The sequence below is a fragment of the Hemibagrus wyckioides genome, linkage group LG22 (assembly GCF_019097595.1).
Source record: "Hemibagrus wyckioides isolate EC202008001 linkage group LG22, SWU_Hwy_1.0, whole genome shotgun sequence".
Taxonomy (NCBI): Eukaryota; Metazoa; Chordata; class Actinopteri; order Siluriformes; family Bagridae; genus Hemibagrus; species Hemibagrus wyckioides.
The window spans coordinates 12589695-12610232 of NC_080731.1; the positions used below are offsets into that span (position 1 = coordinate 12589695).

The 20538-nt window shown below is 40.2% G+C and overlaps 2 protein-coding genes across 2 annotated transcripts in view; both read left to right on the forward strand.

Annotated features, from left to right (window-relative positions):
• The first annotated feature begins 652 nt into the window (after positions 1-652).
• Positions 653-12213, forward strand: cdk7 (cyclin-dependent kinase 7). Its single transcript, XM_058375739.1, has 12 exons — positions 653-791; positions 1821-1880; positions 4763-4796; positions 4912-4979; positions 5891-5959; positions 6647-6757; positions 7241-7359; positions 7445-7544; positions 8929-9015; positions 9489-9638; positions 10691-10835; positions 11980-12213. Exons 1-12 carry the CDS (start codon positions 726-728, stop codon positions 12006-12008), a joined length of 1038 nt encoding a protein of 345 aa, XP_058231722.1. The 5' UTR covers positions 653-725; the 3' UTR covers positions 12009-12213.
• A 2570-nt stretch (positions 12214-14783) lies between these two features.
• The window catches only part of serinc5 (serine incorporator 5), a 31570-nt gene continuing 25815 nt past the window's right edge, over positions 14784-20538 (forward strand). The window contains exon 1 of the mRNA XM_058375065.1: positions 14784-14955. Within this exon, the coding sequence (XP_058231048.1) occupies positions 14929-14955 (27 nt within the window). The 5' untranslated portion in view covers positions 14784-14928. The remainder of the gene's footprint in view (positions 14956-20538) is intronic.

Sequence of the window (20538 nt, forward strand, 5' to 3'; positions counted from 1 at the left end):
GGACTCTGTGCAGGTCAGTCAAGTTCCTCCACACCAAACTCTCTCATCCATGTCTTTATGGACCTTGCTTTGTGCACTGGTGTACAGTCATGTTGGAACAGGAAGGGGTCATCCCCAAACTGTTCCCACAAAGTTGGGAGCCTGAAATTGTCCAAAATATCTTGGTATGATGAAGCATTAAGAGTTCCTTTCACTGGAACTAAGGGGCTGAGCCCCAAGCCCTGAAAAACAACACCTGAGTTCAATGATTTGGAGGGGTGTCCCAAAACTTTTGGCAATATGGTGTATGTTTAAATATTACATAATTAGAAAATATGATCAAATGCATTATTACGCAATAACTACCGATCTTTTATACATATGTTTTCCAAAGCTTATAGTTTTTTATAGTTATTATTCGGGGTGACTAAACTCCTAAGAACTGTAGTTTATAACAGGAAGTCACATTAGGAATTTATATTAGACATTTGTAACTCTAATTTCGGAAATTATATATACAGGATTACATCTGCGACTTAAACGATGTCTACAATTATAATTTTTTAAAAATACATTTTTTAATAATTCTTAATCCTTTTTGATGTAGCTTTAAAATCATTAATAGCGTGCCTCTGTGTTGTCTCACAAACCGTTCCTAAGGACTCTTGTTTCACCCGGAACTATATGGAGATCTTTAACTCAGCAGCAGGTCCGCGTTCAACAAAGGACTGTTAGAAACCAAAAACATGGCTTTGGACGTCAAGTCCAGAGCTAAACGATATGAAAAACTGGACTTTCTCGGAGAGGGTCAGGTAAATCACATCGTTAGGAGCAGTATGTGCTTAATTCGCTTTCCAAAGCAAGCCTCGTGTGGATGTAGCAATGACATTCGGTTAAACAGAGACAGTTAGCTTAGCGATGTAGCTACATAGTAAACACCATGGCAGGTTTGGGAGACAGTTAGAGAGACCAGCTCCTGGGAATCATCACTCATGGGGTTAGGGTTAGCTCAGCTGGTTTTGGTCGTTCATTAAGTCCTACAGTGGAAAATGAGGCCATTTGTTTAAAAACAGAGCAGTTTTCCAGCTCATGGGAATGTTGGGAATGAATAGGGATGTTGCGGTTTGATATTTTCAATGTATTGTAATCGATTCTGAAAATATGATATTAGTCAACCATCTTGGAACACTCAAGCAGGTGATTTAAATTGTATATTGTAGTAAATATAGCTGTTATTATTTTCTAATATCCTGCTTAATAAAATCTCTTGGACCTCATTTTTCAAGGTGGATATGAACAGATTTGTTTGCAAATAATTCAAGTTTTTGCCTAAGAAAGTCCAGGTAGATTCACAAAAACATCTGGTTGCTGCTCGTGATTCTGTGTGTAAATTTGTACGTAAGAAGACTCGGGTTCAAATCAGGAATGTACTGTTAAGATTAAGTAGATTTTTTTTATTTTCATTTTAGCATTTAGCTGTCCCTCTTATCCAGAGCAACTCATGGAAACCATTTGAGTTTCGATCAAACACACAACCTCATGCTATGTCACTGTTTGTGTAAATCACTTGCTGTATGTTATTGGCACTCATTACGAAATATTGGAAAAAATTAAAGACAGTGAGCCGAAACAAACCTGTACATAATTGTTCAGTTATGGCCAAAGAACTGTATGTGTTAGTGTTGAGTATTTTATTTAGATCTTGGAGCATTCTGATGGTAGTTTAATGTATACGTTTTATTTATTTGTACATTTTGTACCACTGTTTCAGCGGTTAGATCAAATCCATTTCTAATACTTTAAAGATAATAAGAGTGTCTGGTCTTCTGTGTCTTTTGCAGTTTGCCACAGTTTACAAGGCGAGAGACAAACTAAAAAATACCATTGTTGCAATTAAAAAGGTAAGAAGTTTTGCAGTGACTTTAATGGATTTGCAGGATGTCTTTATTTTCATTATGTCTCACTGTAAACATGAGTAGTTCAGCGAGGCTTAAATCTTTCAGCCAGTTTGCTGTGAGCGGTCAGGGTAAGACTCCATGCAAAACAGTTTTTGCAAGACTACCAGCACAGTCTAGACCTCAAGGTCACTTATCTATCTTTCACTTACTAGTAGAACCAGGGTTACACAATGTACTTATTTGTTCCTTAAAGGCTGCTCTGAGTTCAGATCATGTCCTGTTAGTGCTCCAGGCAGCCATACTCTAATGCAGGGGTTGCCAAACGTTTTCATTCCAGGACCCACTTAGACAAGTAACAATCAATCTCAAGACCCACCATGATATATTTAGATGGAAGTATGGGGAAAAAACGCATCCTGTTTTAGTAGAGAGCAGTTTTTATTTTCCTTTTTGTCATTTGAATGAAATTTACAATTGATTGCAATACCAAAAGGCTTATAAGAAACACAAAGAAATGATAACCATTCAAACATCAAAACAGAAGCATAATGGTTATGTTAAGATTATGGGAGGAACAACTGAGTACTGAGTTCTGTTTAGACATGCAATACAAATTTCAAGAACTGAAAAATTGTTTAAAAACTACTTCAAGCTTAAGAGTAAGCAAAGGGAAATTTATTAGTGATTATTTGTGATCCGATATGCAGCTAGAAATGAGGCATTTTTTTTCTGGGATGTTGGATGTCCCTTTGATCAGTTTTTGCTGACGAAGATACGCTTCTTATTTTAGAAGGAGATCCGATCACTCGTTGTTGGCATACGCAGAATGTTTTGTTGCGAGGTGCTGTTTAAGTTTAGAGGGTTTCATGCTTGTCAAACTTTTCTAAACATAAAAGATATTGAGGGACTTCCTCACCCTCTGGACCTCTGCAGGCAATAAAACTAAGACTAAGGACTAATCATATTTCTGTGTGGCCCCTGTTTAGATTTTGTTGTTTTGACTTGATCTGAAGACTTCTCACAGGTCCATGACCCTGTTAGTTTTCCGTTTTAACCAGGCGCTGCGCGGTCATTGAATGCTGCAGTAGTATTTTGCACGCAGACACGTGACAGTTCAACACAAATGAATCAGACGATTTATTCAGAGTCAATGAATGCTCTGCTGATTCAGACTTCTGTTTCATGTGCTTTCATTTAAAGTATTCCTTTGAAAACAGAATCGTCTCTAATACTGTATTTAACAATCCTAGTATCCTCTGTTGGGGATGAGAATCTCTCAAACTCACCACACCATTTAATCTGTAAAATCTGGAGGTAAACAATGAGCTTTTTGTTCCTTCACAAATGTTCAAAAGTGAGGCACGGCTCAGTGCAGCAAGTCATGGAGAAGTCGTCTGACTCTGATGATTCACTTTTTTTTTTTTAACGATTCCTTTAACGATATGTGCGATATAACAATATTATTGTCCCCCACATGATGATTCAGTGCTACAGTATCTGGTAAACATTATTATTGAAGATATTGTACATATCTTGTTTTTCGAAAACATTGAGGTACACTCGTGTTAGTGAGTAAAGGGTTAACGTTTTGGTGCACTGTTATGGGTATTGTGGGATGTGGTGGCTGTGAAGGTAGAGAAGTCTACCTTCGCTCCTTCAACACCTGCATTAGAGGAAGGCTGATGAACGGTCAGCAGGATTCTTTTAGTCTGAGATGTGCACATCACGCCTCACTATTAGTGCTTGTCAAAGATGCTCTGGTCCGAAACGATTTTGGCACTGATCACATCCATCAACTCTATAGTTTCCTGAAATACCCTGGAACATCCTGCCCTGATCACGTGGTTATTGAGTATCTGCAGTACCCACACTGCTGCATGCTGATACAAACAATAAGCCATGTGTCTGTTCTAATGACAAACATCAAGAACGAGAGAATAATAAAGCCCATAATTACTGTCACTGTCAAGATGCACTCTTCTGATGGAGCTGGTTTAATAAGAAGAAAATTAGCCAGAAACAAAGAATGAGTTTTTTTTTTTTTAATTTTTTTTTATTTTGAATCCACATCCTCAGCAAGATGAGAGGGAGAAAGAGGAAGACCGTGACTCCAGTGTCCTGTTAATGCAGGTCAGAGTCAGGAAATGATCGTATGGGATTTCCGATAGTTTTAAGGAAGTCCAAAGTATGGAAGAAATATAACTGGAATGGGTGGAGAAAGGTGTCGGGAGTTCTGTGATATAAAAATATCAGGGAATCAAGGGGAAGGTGTACAAGACAGTGTTGAGACCGGCCATGCTGTATGGTTTAGAGACAGGAGTCAGCTGGAGGTAGAAGAGCTGAAGATATTGAGGTTTTCTTTGGGTGTGACGAGGTTGGACAGGATTAGGAATGAGTACATCAGAGGGACAGCTCATGTTGGACGTTTGGGGGACAAAGTTAGAGAGGCCAGATTAAGATGTGCAGAGGAGGGAGAGTGACTATATTGGTAGGAGAATGTTGGACATGGAGCTGCCAGGCAGGAGGAAAAGAGGAAGGCCAAAGAGGAGGTGTATGGATGTAATAAATGAGGATATGAAGCTAGTGGGTGTAAGTGTTGAGGATGCAGAAGATAGGGATAGGTGGAGAGAGATGATTCACTGTGGCCACCCCTGAAGGGAAAAGCTGAAAGAAGAAGATAATGAAGAAACTTGTTTACATTTCATGTTTTGTTGGATTATGGGTCTGCAAACTTTTCCACCCAACTCAATCACTTATGATAAAAGTACCAAGTACCTAGAATTAGTAATTACTCTAGTAAGTAATCTGTGGGTGTTGTGAAAGTACTATTGAAAATGTTGCGTCGTTCTTTAACTTTATTTTTTTTTATTTTTACTCCTAAACAGATTAAAGTCGGACACAGAACAGAGGCAAAAGATGGTTTGTACCGAGAACTAAATTATTTGCTTAAATTAACATCTCGTAGTTTTTCTCTAATTGAAAATATCTCGTTGTTTACCCCTCCTATAATTTTATCTCGATTGTGTCCTTTCAGGAATCAACAGAACAGCCCTGAGAGAAATCAAGCTGCTGCAGGAGTTGAGTCATCCAAATATTATTGGAGTAAGTGCATGTAGAATTTGTTCAGTGACTTTAGCCAAACTATAGAGGAATAAAACACCAGGGCTCGCTGTTACAGGACAGAGATCCTGTACAACTGTTGCTGTGATGCAGACTGACTAGAAACAGTGTTCATTCAAATCAATCTTATTTCTACGGCACTTTTAACAATGGATATCATCACGAGGTAGCTTTATAGCAATCTATATATTCAGAATATAAATTTCTAAACTTATTCTCGAGATGATATGAAGAAGAAACCTTGAGAGGAAGTCATTCTCATCTGGTGACACTGGAATATATGATTATTATAAATCATTTCCCTTCTAAAACTGTGGACTATGTGGTCAGAATGTGCCAGTTGTGTGATCATTCTGGTTTTAACATGAAGTCTGTCTTGTTGAAGTTATCGGCTGTTCACTGATGGAGACCTGAATGCAAAGCAAATAGAGTATAACTGTTCCTGTCAATCGCAGACCAAAGCCAACTTCATGGGTTTTTAGTGGTACCGCACACAATAATCTTACCTTTCCCACTCCTCAGCTGATTATTTTCCAACACAAGCATGTCCTAAAAGTCTTTATCACGTCTTAGAACACCGGGATGCCCGTAATTACAGTTTAATAATGTCATATAATAATGTTTAATAAAGTTCTGCGAGAGCACTTACATTATACAGCAATAGAGTTATTCCCTCCACAGCCTCTCTTTAAACCATAAACCAGTAGTGTTTCAGTCAGACTTATTCTTATACAGTAAATCAACCTGCTGACCAGCCAGTGTCATGAACTGAACAAGACTATGGTGTAAATATCATGTATAAATCATATCAAAGCTCCTGCGTTTTTGCAGATGTATTGTTATACTGTATATATGTCACGTTATAAAGCCTCAATCTTTTGACATTTTTGCAGCTCCTTGATGCCTTTGGACACAAATCCAACATTAGCCTCGTGTTTGACTACATGGAGACTGACTTGGAGGTAAACAATCCAGCTAATTTCCTTTTGCATGCCATCCTAAAGATCTCTGGGTCTGCTGTAATCTTATCAGAAAGTGGCCGTCTCAGACTTCAGCCCGAGTCCTAATTGAATTTTAGCAGCAATGGCAAGCAGAGTTTGCTAATAGCACTTTAAAAATCAATGTAGCCACCTTTTATCACTTCAGCCAAGTCCTTATTACGAAAGCTAGAGGACAAACTCTAAAAGCAGGCATGTGATGTGATTGCAAAATATAACAGACAAAAATAGTGTGAGGACAATATTAATATGTCCATGATTTGTTCAGGGAGGGTTTATTATTTCTGCCAAAGGGACGGCTAACTTCTGTCCACTTGGAGCTCTGTGCTTTTATGAAGGTTATGGTTTGGTTATAGATTGTGTTTGTGGATTTTTATTACAGGAAATGTACTTGATGATTTTTAATTATTAAATGCACATTTTGCTGTATTCAGAATGTTTCTAAAAAAAAAGTAATTATAATGAATGGATACTATTCATAAATCATGGTAGTTACTGAGTGACTTCAAAAACTTTCCTTTACTGTTTTATACTTTCATAATAGAAACATCTAAAATGTTCTCTAATGGAACCCGTTTATGAACGAGTGCTTTTTCTCTTTGCTTTAAATGTTACACATGCCGAATATTATCAAATGCTTTTCTGTTTCAGGTTATCATAAAAGACACCAGTCTTGTCCTGACGCCAGCCAACATTAAAGCCTACATCCTGATGACGCTGCAGGGTCTGGAGTACCTGCACCATCACTGGATCCTACACAGGGTCAGCACAAAATTTTATTAAAAATTACATTATTTTATACACCAATCAGGCATAAAATTATGACCACCTGCCTAATATTGTATTGGTCCCCCCTTTGCTGCCAAAACAACCCTGACCCGTCATGCACTGTGTATTCTGACCCCTTTCTATCAGAACCAGCATTAACTTCTGTTGCTCAAATTGCTGAAGTAGCTCATCTGTTGGATCGGATCACACGGGCCAGCCTTCACTCACAATAAATGTGATATTTCTACGAATTTACCCCAAATTCATCTCGCTATATGCTTCCAAATGTTTTCTTTGTGTGTTTAGAGGGTCATTTATGGCTTAAACAATAAAGAAAAGCATTTGGGGGTAATGTCTGTGTATCATGGGATTACTGTATCATGTTTTGTATGTGTCATGCTTCTTTCATGATCTCTCAGGTATACCATTCACTTTACAGTGAAACCCTTTTGTAACTATTCCTGTCTGTTCTTCCAGGATTTGAAGCCAAATAATTTACTCCTCGATGAATTTGGGGTTCTGAAACTTGCTGATTTTGGATTGGCAAAAGCGTTTGGGAGTCCTAACAGAGTTTATACACATCAAGTAGTGACCAGGTATTCATCTGACCAAGTCAGGTTTACAAATTAACACAAATGTTTCTTATTTATTTTTCACAAAAACCCATTTTTACTCCCACAGATGGTACCGTTCCCCAGAGCTGCTCTTCGGGGCCAGGATGTATGGGGTGGGTGTGGACATGTGGGCAGTGGGCTGCATCCTTGCAGAGCTCTTACTCCGAGTAAGTCACAAGATTTTTATGGATGTTAAGTGCTTTGTCTGTGTGGCTCATCATAAATATTATTGATGAACGCTCTTATGCGAAACAGACATGTATTAAACCTACAGAGGTTCACAGATTTAATAAAAGTTTCAGCTCTGTGCTCACATGACCAACGTATAATAAATTTCAGCTTTTAAATGTAATTTACAGTAGGCATAAAAGATAGCATCATTATGACTAAACTGTGCAGCTGTTGTTGTCATGGAAACCAAATTACAACACATCGAGTATTAGCATGAGGGATTCTCACATCATAGTCTGTATTTTCTATAATGGTTATATAATTACATCTGGACCAACTTCTAATATTGACTCATTTTATATGAATAATTGTGTTAATTGAGTCCTGATGGGATTTCATTAGTAATTAGTGAAATGCATTAATAAAAGCAAATTATATTGCTTCCTTTCAGTCTGAACTTCATTGTAGGATTATAGCCTGAGGTTACCGAGTATTGTAATTGAAATGAAATGGGCAGAGCTTTTAAATCAGTCGATTTTTTAATTACTCTTAAATGTATTGCCTAGAACATATTGTTTTGCATAATTCATGTTCAAGGACTTTGGCTGTACAAAGAAAATCTTAGTTTGCACATTCTCATTGATTCTGCCTCATGGCTGAAAAACAGGAAATCTACCAATTGTTCAGCTCTAAACAGTGGTGGTAAAAAACAAAAAACACAATAGGAATTATTAGGATATATTTACACGAGGTTGCCATAAAAAAAACTAAATAAATGTATCATATCTCTGATCAGGCATAACATTATGACCACCCCCTTTTGCTGCCAAAACCACTGTGACCTGTCATGCACTGTGTATTCTGACACCTTTCTATCAGAACCGGCATTAACTTCAACAATAGCTCGTCTGTTGGATCGGATCACACGAGCCAGCTTTCACTCCTCATGTGCATCAGTGAGCCTTGGCCGTCCATGACCCTGTCACCGGTTCACCAGTGTTCCTTCCTTGGACCGCATTTGATAGATACTGACCACTGCAGACCGGGAACACCCCACAAGAGCTGCAGTTTTGGAGATGCTCTGATCCGGTCAACTAGCCATCACAATTTGGTCCTCATCAAACTCACTCAAATCCTTACACTTGCCCATGTTTCCTGCTTCGAACACATCAACTTTGAGGACAAAATGTTCACTTGCTGCCTAATATATCCTAATATACTAACGCACGTAAATGTCAGTGCTCATAATGTTATGCCTCATCAGCATTTAATGATGCTAATCATGACGTTATATAATTTGCACTTCTGTGTACGTATACAGCTGAACATGCCTAACAGGTGTTTTATTCTGTGTATTAAAATGATCTTTCATGTTGTAAGGTCCCCTTTCTGGCTGGAGATTCTGACCTAGATCAGCTGACAAAGATATTTGAAGCACTTGGGACTCCAACAGAAGAAACATGGCCTGTAAATGCTTTCAAACCTTACTGTATCTTTCCACTTTATGACCAAATGTTTGTGGACACATGACCATAACACCCATATGTGGTTCTATTTCTCAAACTGATGCTACACAGCTGGACGCACAGTTGTACAGGATGTTGTAGCATTGCAGTTTTTCTTCACTGGAACCACGAGCTGCTCCAACATGACAATGCATTTGTGTACAAAACGACCTCTATGATTTGCTAAAGTTGGAGAGGAAGAACCTTTTGGATAAATTGTGGCTGAATAAACACAAATCCTCTTAGCTACACTACATAATATACTGTAATGGAAGCCTTCTGAAAAGTAAGCATGGACTGAAGTTCGATCAGGATATGTGTGTGTGTTGGTCAGGTGATCCACAAACTTTTTTTCTGTAATACTTTTGTTTACAAAATGTTATTCAGTAACACAGAGAAATCATAGACTAACTGCTTGTGTTGGTTTGTTTTAAGGGCATGACCAGTCTCCCAGATTACGTCTCATTTAAGCCGTTTCCTGGCACGCCTTTGGAGCACATTTTCAGTGCAGCGAGCGATGACCTCCTGGAGCTCCTGAAGGGCTTGTTTACCTATAACCCCTGCACCCGCCTCACAGCATCAGGGGTAACCAACACACAGCTGCTTTCATCGACTATGATTCATTCCAGCATCTAAATGATGTCTAGTGACCTCATTGATATGAGTGCAGACTATACAACCTTGAAAATCTCTCCATCACTGACCCACACACTCTCTTTAATGAGGCCAGATTTGGGAAAAGCTCATTTTTTCACATGGAGAGATTCCAGCCAATCCCAGTACATCACCAAATCCCACTCTCTCATGAAAATAAACACTTAATATGCTGTATGGAAATAAGAAAACGGGAAATACCAGTTGGGAAAATGCAGGCGATGAGAACTGGACATGAAATAGGTGACACTATGTTAACAGGAGAAGTTCTTTAAGGAAAGTTTTGTGTGGAAATGGTCAGCTTTTAGTCCCACTTCTTAGAAATCCTTGATAAGATGTGTTGGTAACATGGACCCTAATTTGTAAAAGAGTGAATACACACTTCTGTGCATGGATTCACCTTTAGAAATCATGAATGAGCTTATTAATCTAACACATTACTGCTGTGAACCGTTTACAATACTGAGTGAAGCGCTCACTGTGCATATTTTATAAGCAATGTGAAATGTTCACTGTGTGATGCGTCTCTGGATGGTGAGAGAGAGAAGAAAAAGAAAAAGTTTAATGACTAAAAGAAGAATGAAGGTCATTTACTAGTCACAGCGAGTGAAAGTGTTACTAACAGGGATGAGTTCACACCACAGCACTCTCTCCTTCCCTGGAAGAATGAAGACTAATCTCCAAAATGAAAATGGAGATCTGTTTATCCTGTATCATTATGCAGTGGGATTTGCATTTACATCCTGCTACTTCAGCAACTTCACCTCTAAACTAGTCTAATAAGTCTCATGAACAGTGACCCTTTTTTCTGTGTCTGTGTGTGTGTGTAATCTTTATAAATGCGGCTCATAAGGTGATTAGTGAATTGAGAGTAAAGCATGTATCTCTGCATTACTTTGGTGCATGATTGTATTCTGATTGTGTGCATAAATATTTACATAGCATTCACAATTTTTTTTTGTTTTCATTTATGTATATTGTAGGCATTAAAGATGCAGTATTTCAGCCAGAAGCCAGCGCCAACCCCAGGCCCTCAGCTTCCCCGACCAAACTGTTCAGCAGAAGCTCTAAAGGAAAAAGAAAATCTCGCCATCGGCATTAAAAGAAAACGGGACGGTATCGAACAAGGTGAGAACAAACTTAAAAGGTTTCAACTTCCCCTAGATCTCTGAGCACCTGAGTCACAATTCCTTCCAACAGAGTTGTAGGCTGACCCCAAGTTTGTGACCTAGTGAACCAGTGGTGATGTATTCAGTAATGGAGACTTCAAAGCACTTCTGTACATGACTCTGGATTGGGGAAATGCAAATAGTGTGCGTTCGGGTTCACTGAAACTGTGCAGCAATTCTCGTGAATGTGAATGCAGCTTCTACCCGTGTCTGCACTTAGAAGTAAAGTAACCTGCACATACACTATATTGCCAAATATTTTGGGACACCCAAATGAATTCAGGATTTGGGCTCGTTCCCTTAGTTCCAGGGAACAGTACACTTTGGGGATGACCCCTTCCTGTTCCAACATGACTGAACACCAGTGCACAAAGAAAGGTCCATGAAGACATGGATGAGCTTGGTGTGGAGGAATTTGACTGCCCTGCAGAGAGTCCTGACCTCAACCCAGAACACCTTTGGGATGAATTGGAGTGGAGACTGTGAGCCAGGCCTTCTCGTCCAACATCGGTGCCTGACCTCACAAATGCACTTCTAGTAGAATGGTCAAAAAATTCCCATAAACATACTCCTAAACCTTGTGGAAAGTCTTCCTACTTTAAGTTCTTATTGTGCATTGGTGTACAGTCATGTTGGAACAGGAAGGGGTCATCCTCAAACTGTTCCCAAAAAGTTGGGAGCATGAAATTGTCCAAAATGTCTTGATGTATGATGAAGCATTAAGAGTTCCTTTCACTGGAACTAAGGGGCCAAGCCCAATGATTTCCAGGGGTGTCCCAAAACTTTTGGCACTATAGTGCGTTACACTTTAGCCACTGATCTCATTAGGTTCCACAACTGAGGTGTAGCATAAGTGGCAGGGGAACTTGTGGGACACTGAAAATGTGAGGAACTTTAATAATCGATATGGTGGTGTTATCCGTCTGCATTCATGATGAGAGATTGAACGCAAATGTGTCAGGGTTTGAAACCTCACATTCATACCAATTACACTCGGATTCGGACCACAGCACAGCAAACATGCCAAGTGTGAAAACCACCTTTATCCAGCTGGTTGCTTGGACAATGACTGATTTTAGATTTTTGTGTTATTTTTTCTTTAGGCACCCTGAAGAAAAAGCTGGTGTTTTAGGTGATGTGGTTTGGAGACTTTCACCTGCGTTTGAGCCATGCTGCATCTAGTGCTGCTGCAGACATCCACTAATAAACACATTGGTCAGCCTTTCAAATAACTACTTGTGACTGCTGGAACGGGCATATTTATGGTGATTCGATGGATCATGTTTTTTGCTGTTATTTTTATACACATGGTATGTAATTAAATTATAGTAATAACATTCTGGCTTTGTGTATTGATTGAATCAAATCAAAGATAGAATTTCTACTCCATTAATTCCATGGTTTCATTCATTTGGCAGATTTGAGATTTTACCTTCCAAGAAATCATCTTTATCATTGTTTTAAACAATGTACTGTTTTTTAGAAACAAAGTGATCATTTCAAGAAATGTTCTTGTTAATATTGCTTGAGGAAGGTTTTTATTTTTTTCCTTAGTTATGAGATTTCATATCCAGCAAACTTTCACTTTTGCATCTCACATGGTACAGAATAATACATTTACTTATTGTTAATTATCTTTATTTATTTACTTACATAATCATGATGTTTTGTCCATGATTACTACCAGTTAAGCTAAGCATTTAAGGGTTAATGATGTTGCTCATAGATTTGAACTCCCAGCCTTCAGGTCAGCAACCCAGGAACTTCTGAACTTTATCACCAAATGACATGTCCATTGTTCCATGATGTCCATGTCTATAATCATTTTTTCTATAATCACTTAATAATGGATTTGTGGCTCATGGAAGCTGTAGTTTTTAGAAGTTTTCACATGTCGAATTGTGTTGTACAGAACTTTTAGTAGCAGACATTGTGACAAAGCCGCTTCCTGATATAGTTTTAGGACCCTGATGAGTAAGCCAAAGGTAACAATGCTAAGGGAAAACTGCTCAAGACTATATGAAGAAGAAGCCTTGAGAGAAACCAGACTCAGCATTGTACTCGCTCTCTTCTGGTTAGACACAATAGTGGGATTTAAAATCGGTAAAAACTCTTCTACCTGCTCTGAAGGATGATCAGTATGAGTTTATTGTAAATAAAGAGCCCTGGTATGGGAACGTGACCATGCTCATGATCACAGCAGCCGTTCTTAGGTACGAGTGCACAGCATACACTTATTGTTAGATGTATGAATTAGGGTTCCAGGTCTGTAGGAATTTCTTCTCTGGAAACTGATAGATATGTCTGAAATGTTTGTCGCACCACTTGCCATGTAAACATTTTCACGCCGATTCATTACTTGGCATTGAAGCCCTGAGGGAGGTGCTGTTTACGCCAGACACCAACTCATTTGCCAGGTAAGTGTTGTGCTTGACGCAATTTTTCATCACATTCTGGTGTGAAGGGCATCCAAAAAGCACACGTTATTTTGGTTGGCATCGTGCCATGGCAACATTTCTTTGCAGTACTTGGTACACTTGGGGCACTAGATTTGAAATGGGTGTCGTTTAACTTTTTCTTTTTTAAAAACAAAGATAGGAAGGCCAAACTAAAGTCCTGCACTGCTTCCTTGTTTATGTATGTTTTTGTCTTTTGTCCTTTTATCTGAATTTTTTTTCAGTTGAGTAATGGAGAAAAGCACCGTATGGTCAAATTGTTTTGAATTCCTTATCTCCATATCTTAGACACTATATTGCCAAAAGTTTTGGGACACCCCTCCAAAACATTAAATTCAGGGGCTGGGCTTGGCCCCTTAGTTCCAGTGAAAGGAACTCTTAATGCTTCAGCATACCAAGACATTTTGGACAATTTCATGCTCCCAACTTTGTGTGAACAGTTTGGGGATGACCCCTTCCTGTTCCAACATGACTGTACACCAGTGCACAAAGCAAGGTCCATAAAGACATGGATGAGTGAGTTTGGTGTGGAGGAACTTCACACAGTCCTGACCTCAACCTGAAAGAACACCCTTGGGATGAATTAGATTGGAGACTGAGACAGGCCAAAACTGAGATGTCTGCCTTTACATGCACATGAATGTAATATGGAGTTGGCCCACCCTTAGCACCTATAACAGATTCAACTCTTCTAGGAAGGCTTCCCACAAGGTTTAGGAGTGTTTATGTTTATGGGAATTTTTTGATCATTCGTCTAGAAGCGCATTTGTGAGGTCAGGCACTGATGTTGGACGATAAGGTCTGGCTCACAGTCTCCGCTCTAATTCATCCCAAAGGTGTTCTATCAGGTTGAGGTCAGGACTGTGTGAAGTTCCTCCACACCAAACTCACTCATCCATGTCTATATGGACCTTGCTTTGTGCACTGGTGTACAGTCATGTTGGAACAGGAAGGGGTCATCCCCAAACTGTTCCCACAAAGTTGGCAGCATGAAATTGTCCAAAATGTCTTGGTATGTTGAAGTATTAAGAGTTCCTTTCACTGGAACTAAGGGGCCAAGCCCAACCCCTGAAAAAACACACCTGAATTCAATGATTTGGAGGGGTGTCCCAAAACTTTTATAACGTAAATGTGGTTTAACATAGTTAACATAATCCACTCTGCTCCTGTAGATAACCATATATGTGGAATTTGAAATGTTTTATTTCACACAGAACACAATTAAAAGACAAAAACACATCATCGGTATACAGTTCAGTAGCTATAGTGTCAATTAGCATTTATGTAGGCCGATCTCTGCCCGAACTCTGTGGCTGAATCCTATTGTCTCTCCTGTTGGATGTATAGCGCCCTACATAGGACGCAGGAGGCATTCTTTCGTAGCACACATTGTGTGCCTATAGAGGGAACACGCAGCCATTTGGAATCGAGCCCGCGCTTCGACAGCTCACCGGTCGTGTATTGTGAGCGAGTGCGTTCAGCGGGGGGAGCTGTGCTGTGGCGAGGGATTGATATTTTTCCTCCTCTCTCCGAGGACAACATCTGTTCGGAACTAAGTGTACATGTAAAAGAGGGATTATCGGACGGGATTTAAAGATGTGTACTCCTTGCTGTTTAAATCAGGTGAGTGGTTAAACGTGTACGTTTGATTTAGAGAGAGAGAGAGAGAGAGAGAGAGAGAGAGAGAAACGGACGCGTCGAGGTGAAGATCTCTGTAGCTCACACTCGCGTGCTTTAGTTCGCAGATTTATTTATTTTTGGACGCTTTACAAAACTATTCCTAAACTGATCGCTTAGGTGTTATAAATGTGATTAAAAATGGAGGTGAAAGTGTTATCAGTGTTGTAAGCCACGGCAAGTCATCTTGTGTCACACGAATCTTTTGTTCGTGTATAAAGAAGATTCAGTTGTTAGCTAACCAGGCTAACGGAGAGACAGCAGAGCCGTTCGTGTTTAAAGAAAAGAAAACAGAAAGCAGTGAACTGACATGGGCTTCATCTTTATTTACACTGTATTCATTCCTAATACATGGTGTAGGAACTTTGCTAAGCTACAGTAAGAGTTACAGCTCCACCATCACCATTACACTGACTGTACTGTACGTGTTTACAGCCAGCTGTGACTGCTGCTGTCCCAAATACACCATCATACAGCATCATTCTACAGGAATAAACACTTCACCAGGAATAAAAGCCTCGATTAGGGTTAGGATTAGAAAACCTCCCTGAAACTTGCATGTCACTCATCAGACCCGACTTCAGACTTAATTACTGTCCCATGAATACGACTCTGAATGTAGAAGAATACATGATGTGAGAGATGATGTCTCTTTTTTGATTGAACCTGATATATCTCCTGCTTCATAGATTTCATCCTGATATTTTTCCCTGTTTCATGCTTGACATCAAGTGAAAAAGCTTGTCCCTGACACACAAACCAGTCCAGATTTTTAGTCACAGGAAGCACAATTAGGCAGCAGTTAAGGTAGGATGCAGCTAATCTATGGAAAAGGAGAACAAAACATTTGTCAACATGTGTCTCTAACACATTCTCAGTGTGCTAATTTCTGCCTCGAGTGGCCCACATTTCCTTGTAGCCCCCTTTTGTGTGTTGCGTGGTCCGCGGGTGGTCTTTTCATTTCCTTGTTGGGTCCATGAGGCTGCTTGTTTGCATAAGATTAGCTGTGGAGAACAGCAGGCTGGCAGGCCTGGCTCATTAAAGGCTAAGCCTGTCAGGAGTCACTGGCCCACAGGCGCCGGAGACACCGCTCCACGGGGCATGATCGGATCACCCGCACCTTTTGTGCCCATTCACCTGATGTCTCGGAGACACTTTCTTTTGTAGAGTCAGGAGAAAACAAGTCTAGAGGTGTCTTTCAGATCCCCAAGAGCTTTTCAGGACTGTTTAAGGGCATGCATACTGATTCGCTTGAATCAGATGAATGCCTACATTTAAAGCCACAAACCACAGGAGGAAGAAGAAGAAGAGAAAACATCCCTGGCTATGATACGATACATCAAAGATTTAATTTGTGAGTCATTTAGAGACATTGCGTCCTCCGAGTTGCGTACATTCCGGTATCTAGACCAAAATAAAACCGCTTCTCACCGTCCTTTTGAGGGTTTTTTTTTATCTAAATTGTGTAAGCAGCCTGGCGGGGTTGTGTCTGAGTTGTGCCTTGCTGGAGATAAGTTGTTGTCTGCTTCATTCAGACCGAATGATGTAATCTGTGTGCAACCAAGAGATCTCACTGGCAAGTGAAATCTCAGTGCATTTCCGAAAGAGATTAATTTTTTTTTTTACAGTTATAGTCTTATAATTGGCCTTGCAGATACTGACAGCAATGCAGTGCTGTGTGAACGATCATCTAGAGTAGGAAATTTTTTTTTATTAAAAACTCCTTGCTAACAAGAGAATTTGGATATGGGACTAAAATGCCTGAAGGGCGAGAAAGCCCATGTCCACACTGATACATTTTCGTTTATTTTTCTATCCGTTTTGGCCTTCCGTTCACACCGAGACGGCGTTTTTAGTCAACGTGAACACGTATCTTTTTGAAAACGCTCTCCAAAGTGTCGCAGTTTGGATTGTGAAAGCGGAGCCTTTCCGAAAGTAATGTGTTTTTAATCATGTGACCAATTCAGCTAAAATGGTGAACCTTTCCTCGACGTATTGCAGCGACGTTTCAAAGAGCCGGAAAGTAAATAAACGCCAAGAAGAAGCGTCTTAAGTGCTACTCGAGCGCAGTACAGGGACACGAGTGTTTTCAGACGTTTCAGTGTGGATGACCAACTTTTGGGAAACGATTGAAAACGATAACGTGTACGCAGAGCGTTTTTAGATGAAGACGCTGTTTTCAGATTTATCCGCATTAGCGGAGACGTATCCAAAGACGCTTCCCTTTCCATGACTTAACCGCTAGTTCTCTGTGATCAGTAACACACATCAGTTTGGTTTTGCATTTCCAAGCATAGAACAAATGCACAGTCTCATAGTTTTTTAAGCATCCTGCTTTTGCTGAAAGTTGAACTATGGCCAGTTTGTTTTCCCCCCATACACCCAGACTTTTAGCCCAGTGAGCAGATCCTCCCTTTAGTTAAACAGCAGATAGTTTGGATATCATCGGATCAGAATTCAAGTCACAGCTGGGATGCCAGAGGTTGATGAAACTCCTCAGCACTTTCGTATAAGATCTGTGGCAATGTTGCATTTCATTATCACAACCTTATCACATATTTTGTATTGAATCGTATGACCAGTTGTCCCCGGTCACAGGTGTGTGAGTGTGTAACATATTGAAGTTATTCGTTATTTAGATGTGATTGAGTGAGTCACGGTTTTAGAGTAGTAGTGGTAGTAACAGCTCTGCAGCAGTGTGGGAAGTGCTATCTGTTGTCAGCCTGCCTCGGATTTCACACACACCATCACATCACATCTCATCTCATCTGTGCGAGAGGCCACAGACTGAACTCTACTGCTGAAGGAAAATCGTTTAGTCTTTTACTGTCCTTCCCCCCCAATGCTCCCCATTTGCAACTGAAAAAGCCATTTCGCTCATCAGACAAACGATTGCAGAACAAACTCCGTCCATCCATCAACGTCTTTATAACCCATTGATCCGGGCCTGAAGGTGGATGTTTGGTGTATCTATGGTCTCTGAAAAAGAGAGAAAAGTGTGTGTGTTGTGTGTAAACAGTGCGGTAATGGCGAGCAGAGCTGTACGCTTTCCCAGAGAACACGTCAGAGGAGGGTTTGTTTCAACACTAGGTTAAATTTTTCTTGTTTTGGCAGGGAGTAAAGTGTATTTGGGGACAGTTACTAATAAAGAAATTTAGCTTTCCATGTGGTTCGTCTTCAGGCCGTTCTTTCCGGGGGTTTGTTTAATGTGTGGCATCCTGTCCTGAATGGCGAGAATCTGGAAGATATTTGTCACTATTGTTACTTCCAGGCATGAGAAAGCCATGACAAAGAGAGATATCACAATTCTGCTTTCACAAGACAAGAGGATAATGACACGAGAAGATATTGCCATTAGTGGTTAGCATGTTTGACTCACACCTCTGGGCTTGATGATTCAATTCCTGTTTCCTCCCCAGAGTTTGCATGTTGTCCTCATGCTTCTGGGGTTTCCTCTGGATACTTCAGTTTCCTCCAGTCCAAAGGCATGCATTGTAGGCTGACTGGCATCATTAAATTGTCTATAGCGAGTAAGAGTGTGTGTGTGTGTGATGGGGTGGGACCCTGTCCTGGGCTGCCCTGAGATAGACTCCATCTTCCCTGTGAGCCTGTTTTATAAACGTTACATAAAATAGATGGATGATTAATAAATTTGTTTCTACCGCTGTCTGATATCCACCTGAAGAACATTCACTTCCTTTTGATTTCTTTGGACTGTTAAGTAAGCATGTAGATAAGTAAGTAAGGCTGTCTCTCATATAGGTCATGCTCCGTGTGCTACTTCCTCTGGTGCTGCAGCCCTAGTGTGTAAGATGAATTAGAGATCATAATGAATATCAATACACATATTTGAGACATTCCTTGTTGGCGTATTTTTTCTTGTACTTCCTGTCACATTTCACGGGAATTGTTGTCTAACAGTGTAACCCGTTCTTATTGAACTGCTGCTGTTTTATTAACGCTATAAACAGTGGTACAAATCAGAGATTCAACAACCAGAAGGTGATAACATTAAGACACTTATTTAGCTTGCCGTACGTTATTATATCATGTCAGCGACCATGCTTTGGCCTCCTCAGTTCTGTTCCTGAGAGAGTAATAACCTGGGTGTGAGCAGAGCCGTGGAGCGTTTACTCGCCTGCTCAGTGAATTTATGACTTCTCACTCAGTGATATCGTCGGATATCAGCCGCATCAGCACCGTGCCAGGAGCAGCTTCTCTCAGGGTAAAAGTGTCAGAAATAGCGGCAGAACATCTGCGTCTGCCATCTCAGCCTGATGCTGAAGAGATGATGAGCTGCCAGTCAACATCCAGCGGAGATCAGCCTCACAGTGAAGGGCTTGTGCTTTTTTATTTTCATTTCATTCAGTTTATCGATGAACTGTTTCAGCAATATGGATTTTTTTTTTTTGGATTATGAACATGGTCCATCTTTTGGAAATAAGCATTTGAAGGAAAGGAAGAACAAATCGAACAAAACGATCAGCTAAGAGTAGAAAATGAAGCAAATTAAAGCTTCAAAGTGGTTCAGTTTGGAAATTACTGTGGTTTCTTAAGCTGAAACTTTATTGTAAAGGATAGCTAGTTGTAAAAATTCCCGTCCACTGGGTTTTCCACCGTGGGCGAGTTTCCCAACAATATAATCAAACGCTACAAAGCTGAGAGGAACTGTGGACTCGAGAAGCTCTCAGGCTTTATTGTGTAGGAGTCATCGGGCAGGTTATCGGTCACGTCACCTTTAACCCAGACCTCTTTGGACAGCTGGAAAGCACAAAAGGACAACTCGGGAGACTTTGGGAAAAGGGCTTTGTAAGGGTTTTATTACTGTCTCTCAGTCGGAGGTAGTGGGGGATGTGATTTCTCAAGGACGATGGAGCCTCTTCCGAGCAGGAACCCAAGCACGAGTATGGAAAGACCGGAGAGGAATGACGTTGAGGCTGACCGAGGTCTTTCAGACCGGCCACCTGTCGTCTTTAGCAGAGAGAGTCACTATCAGGTTTTCTAGCGCTGTCTGGATCACATTACTGGAATTTCTTTTGTCCTTTGTGGCACTCTGTGCAGATTCTCTCACGTGGGTTTGATCTTTATTACACAAATAAACCTGTAATTGTTGATGCAATAAAGAACTCCCAAGGCACCTACAAATACTTTTCTAGCAGTTCTGAGCACTTTCAGCAAAATTTCAATTCACTCCTCGATTCACGCGTACCTACAGCAGTGCACTTTCTGAATCTTTGTGCTTTAATAGGTCTATCTCTGCCTCAGTTATAGTCATGTCACATACAGGCCTTTTCTACTGAACTAAATGTAAAAGAGAGGATTTCTGGAGTAAAATTCACTAGTAGCACGTCTTTAAAGGTCAGGTGCAGGCTTCAGGTCTGCAGGAAAGCGGTGTTAGGCATTTGCCAGAAAAGCCAGTCGATGTTAATGGTGTTAATCTGTTTCAGTAGATAAAATCCACATCTCAGTTAAGTCAGGAATGATTCAGTATGAGTCAGTCACATTTAATGCGGCTGATTTTGGGTTTTC